The sequence below is a fragment of the Lycium barbarum genome, chromosome 5, assembly GCF_019175385.1.
Source record: "Lycium barbarum isolate Lr01 chromosome 5, ASM1917538v2, whole genome shotgun sequence".
Lineage (NCBI taxonomy): Eukaryota > Viridiplantae > Streptophyta > Magnoliopsida > Solanales > Solanaceae > Lycium > Lycium barbarum.
In genome coordinates, this window is record NC_083341.1 from 18,328,866 (window position 1) to 18,334,323 (window position 5,458).

Below are 5,458 nucleotides of genomic sequence, written 5' to 3' on the forward strand. Positions count from 1 at the left end.
AATACATGGATTATTATTATTGAGTGTTTGGTTCATTGCACTAAAATTGGACACAAAAGATACTATTTAAATATTTATTTATTTTTAAAACTTAAAAAATATTTTTTTACAATTATACTCTTAGATGCTTGGCCTTTTTATTCGTGGATAAGCTATCTATGGATAAGTTATCCCATGGCGGTGGTGGGATAAGCTAATACACCCTTTGGTGCAGGGGTGGACCTCGATAAAAAATTACAGTGTATATATAAGGTAAATTTTCTGTATTTACGTGCTTATATTAACTTTTGAACACCTTGAATAAATTATATTTAGCTTCTTTTTTTTCGAAAATCCTGGATCCGCCACTGCTTTGGTGTATTAAATAATCCATGTATTAGTTATACATGCCTTAAAATATCAACCAAACATGGTATAAAATAATGGAAAATTTCAAAAATATACAAGTTGGTCACTTACATTGCAAAAAATAGCCCAAAACTTACATTACGAAAATAACCTAAAATATACAAACATATACAGACACTTATACCAACATATACCAACATATACAAACATATATACAAAGGCAGAGAGAGAGAGAGAGAAGTGTGGGTCATTTTCTGTACGAATTAAAAAAATGGGTCAATTTTGGTAGCATTATTTTATTTATTTTTTGGTAACTATCCACATTTTATTACCAAAGTGATCGTTACAGCTCAAACAAAGGGGAAAAAAGAACTATACTTTAAGCACTATCTGGACACACCCAGTATAGTGAGACAAATCAACTTCCTAACTCCTAGCCATCTACTAGCTAAACAGGATACGAATTGAGCCTAGTCATACATTGTTGTAGCTTAGCACACATGCTTACTCGTACAAACACTTCTTGAATAATCTTCTTCACAATTGCTACCTCACTTCTTCTTTTGCTTTGAAATGCTTTATGGTTTCTCTCCAGCCATAGCTCATAAACAGTTGCAGCTAGAGACATCCTATATATAGTAGCATCACTCCCTTTGCCTGTGTTCCTCGTTTCACACCACTGTAGTTCTTCGGACCATGATCTAGCAGTCCTCCTAATGCCCTGCCATTGGAGTATCTTCCACACTGCTGTAGTCACTGAGCATTGAAAAAACAAGTGGTCAATACATTCAGGTTCATTTTCACACAATGGGCACTTAGGGCAAATTTGCATCCCCCAACGAATCAGTCTGTCCTTGGTATAGAGTCTCCTGTGTATAACCAGGAACAGAATGAATAGCCATTTGGGAGATCCAGGGTTGTTACACATTAGTTTCCTCCAAGGCACTTTAGTATGAGTTCCCAACATCTTGTGGTACACATTCTTGATGGAGAAAGAAGGCATTTGAATCAGGTTGGCTTCAGTCAATCCTGCCATGTACTTCTGAGCTTTCAACACCTTTTGAATAATCCAGCAAGCTTGCTTTGGTTTTTTACCCCATAACATTATTGCCCCAATGAACATACAGTGTAATTTTCTCTAAAATAATACCACATCTAGTACCATGACTATTTTAACGAAGACCTCTTACCAAATTAGCTTTAAGTGTTTTATTATAATTAACTTACCTAAGCACCGGTTTTATGTATCCGACAGTTTGGCCGAGTGGTCTAAGGCGCCAGATTTAGAGCCCGTTTGGATTGGCTTATAAGTTGCTGAAAACAGCTTCTAAGCTGTTTTCAGCTTTTTTGAGTGTTTGGCTGGCCAGCTTATAAGCCATTTTGTGCTTAAAATAAGCCAAAAAAAATAATTTGGCCCGTTTCACTTAGATTATTCAACTTATAAGCTCCTTTTTTTTTAAGCCCATCCAAACGGGCTCTTAGGCTCTCGTTGGAAAGGGCGTGGGTTCAAATCCCACAGCTGTCAATATTCTGTGTTTGTCAGGATTATTGGTAACAAATTCAACAATGTTAACGTTGGGATGAAATATATGTATTCGGCATACAAGGAATAAACTTGATTTAGGTGTGAACTTTATCATAATCTTTAAACAATTATAAATTTAATAAATGTACAATAAATTATATTTTGATAATGAAACTGTTCAAATCGTGATGCAATTATGAGTAATTGCTTTAAAGATAACATTACAATTTTATGTGCAAAAAGAACGATAATATCTTCACTTAAATATAGTCAAACAATTTAGCTAAGACAATGTGAGAATAGAAAGCATCGTTCTCATTTGATATTGGGCAATTTAGTGGCTGCTGTATCTTGATGTTGAATCACAATGATATTGCACTATTTCTCTTGTAATTGGTCATTCCTACTTATGTTGACTATATTAAAAATGTATAATATAAATTGGCAACCTACAAAATGTGGTAAATCACCTATATTAATAGGTACATAAAAGTAACCTAATAATGTACATATTTCGACTTGAAAAAGATGAAATGTAGATGCAAGTAATTAAGTTAAATTCCTTATTATACATTTTATGGAGATTAAACACTAATATTGGACACATCTAAAAAGCCTTAACATACAAACCAAACAAATTTAAGGTGACACAAAAAAAAAAAAAAAAAATAGTAAAGAAACATGAAAGGGATAAGCAATATAATCTTTAATATGGATAGTTACAAATAAAGACTTAGTTTATTAATAATTAAAGACTATTACAAACTATGAGTTGTCTAGGATACGTGCTAGGCAATTATTTTCAAAGAAAGAAAATACATTGGTAGGTGGTACATCATAAAGAACTAAACTTTCAGATAAGTAGAGATTGCTTCCAAATTTAGCAAGGTCATCCCCGCATCCGTCACGTTGTTCCCTTTCCTGTAAGTATATTTTTAACTTGGACTTCCTGCTTCATGCATTAAGGACATGGGATCATTAAGAATATATGAAAGTAAAAATTGTTATTATTAGTAAACATGGTAATAATAGTTTCTTTACAATCAAGTTGTGTTTGATATGAAGGTAAATATTTTCTAGAAAAAAACTTTCTAGCTTTTTCATGTTTGATTGGTCCATTTTTTATTATTTTTTTGTAAAATATAGGAGTATTTATAAGTGGCATTTAATTTGTCCCCTCTCCACTGTCCAACACACTCCACTTTCACCCTCACCACCCTACTTGCACCTTGCCTCCCACGCTCACCCCCATAGTGTTTGCATATATATATATAAGTATGTAAATGATGTAAATGCTTTTGGACCAATGTGTTTTATTACTTACCATGTTTTTTATTACTTACCAAGCCTTAACAATCTTGCTTATGTTTGCAGGTCATTAACACTTCATGAAACCTAATGGGAGGTTCAGGTACCTTCATGAAACCTAATGGAATTTGAAAATAATGAAGTGAAGAGATCTCAGTAAGTTTTGTTGAATTGCAAACTAATATAAATGATATGTCATCGACGATATATTTGATATAATATAGCGCACAATATTGTATAAGATTATGAGGATCCAAATTCTACATCTCTTAAAGCGTGCTAACATAGAAATAATTATCAAGTGAAATGATGCATTTTTGTAAGCGTAAAGTTTATTGGACCTACAGTCCAGACATCAAAGATGTCACATCATACTAAATAGGAGTTGTCACAGTCTATATGGCTTACTTGACACAATTTATATGAAAATATCTGAAGAATTCAAAATGCCTGAAGCATATACAAGTTTTTGGAAAAACATAATTCTTAAATGAATCAAGACTGATGTACTGAAATCGCCTTACTGAATATTCATTAACGAAGAGTTCAAAGGTGACTCCGTACCCTTGTCTTTCTTCGTATTGTTGTGCAAGTTGATGACTTGAATATTATTGAAACTCTTGAAAAGATTCCAAAAGCAGTAGATTATCTGCTAAAAGAGGTTGAAATAAGAAAACTGAATTGATCCTGAAGTACCATATCTTTGTGCAATTGATGTATTTATATATCCTGCTATAACTATGAGAATGATATAGTTTCACTCTTATATAGAGATATTGAAATAAGATCAATTGAATAATCCAAATGAAAGCCCTGATGTCATGCCCCGTTTTTAACGGATTAAAACTAGTTCACAACTTATGACTATGTTTCCTCTGGTCTTGAAAATTTTCAGAGTCGCCACCTAATTTTAGGAAATATTAGGAAACCATTAAAAAAAGTAAACTCCATTTTTTAGTCTTTGAAACCTGTGAAATTCTAGGTAAGGGTTTTATTTACCCCGAGGGGAAGGTGTTAAGCATCCCTCGGAGGCTCCGAGGACAGTCTTTAAACTTAGTTTAATTAACACTAGAGGGGGATTATTTAATTATTTCTTATTTGTTATCACCTATTTAAAGAATTGCAGAAAAAGAAACTACTCTCTCAAAACTATTTGTATAAAAAAAAGGGTTTTAGAGTAAATATAACTATCTGAGTAAATGCATATTTATAAAGGAAGTAGTTAATGCTGATGTATGCATGAGAAAAATATGTGTGACATTTATTTTATATGAGAATAATATGTATAATATAGAATAAGGAGGGATATATTTTTTATAAGAACATAATGTATATATGTGATATGTAAAAGAATTAGCTAGTATATGTGATATATATGTATATGAAAATGGTACATGTGTATGTTTATTGTAGAGGCAGTAGTTAGTATACATGAGATGTAAACATATACGTATATATTCATAATGTATTTTTGTATACAATAGTATAAAATGAGAGGATTAGGAATGCATATTTTTTAGAAAAATGATGTATATGTGCGATGTTTATATCCTATGAAAAACGGTATATAATGGTTCAAAAATAGCTATTTTTATGATATGAAAATAATATATATATGTATACACATGATGAAAAGATGATCAAAGGAATTACTGAAAATAAGATAGTATATGTAGGATACGTGTTTATGAAAATATTCTATAGGTATACTCATGGTAAAGGAAAATAATTACTACAAGATGTATATGTGCATGTGATGAAAAAAATCATTAAAGGAATGCATGTAAAATAATATCTTTGCATATAAAGTAGAGTATATACCTTATAGTACTTGAAATCACTTGGGCCTTAGTAAGAGTTCTTGTATTAAACTTGTAGACTCGGGTTTGTTCATGTTAGTTACCCAAAGAATTCAAAAATAATGACTCATGCTAGATCTGTTGAAGTCACAAAACTCATTTTTATAGCCTCTATTTTACCCAATTTTAGCCACTGTTCTTGTTTTTATTCCTCGAAATCTGGCGCCCATTCTGTCCCCTTTTTTTTACTTCTAAAATCTGTATGCTAACCTTTGCAATTCTATACCTGACCCTTGTTTGAAACACCTGGAAAACTTAGTTAACATTGCTCTATATTTGAAAAGAAATTTCAGTTTCATCCTTTTTTTAAAAATTCCAATTTTTCTTGCAGCCCGAAAAAAGTTGACATCATTTATGTGACTATTCTAATACGCCAAATCCGAATAAATACACTAAGTTCAATATCTAAAAAAGAGCG

At 31.8% G+C, this 5,458-nt stretch overlaps 1 protein-coding gene across 1 annotated transcript; it reads right to left on the reverse strand.

The window, feature by feature from the left end:
* Positions 1 to 720: 720 nt before the first annotated feature.
* Positions 721 to 1,453, reverse strand: LOC132639268 (uncharacterized). The gene is made up of 2 exons (XM_060355728.1): positions 857 to 1,453; positions 721 to 738 (listed from the first exon to the last, which is right to left on the reverse strand). The coding sequence occupies exons 1-2, from the start codon at positions 1,451 to 1,453 to the stop codon at positions 721 to 723; spliced, it is 615 nt and encodes a 204-aa protein (XP_060211711.1).
* Between the last annotated feature and the right edge of the window lie 4,005 nt (positions 1,454 to 5,458).

Excerpts from the sequence above, each read along its gene's own strand:
- LOC132639268 (XM_060355728.1), bottom strand. The coding sequence starts at position 1,453 with ATGTTATGGGGTAAAAAACCAAAGCAAGCTTGCTGGATTATTCAAAAG.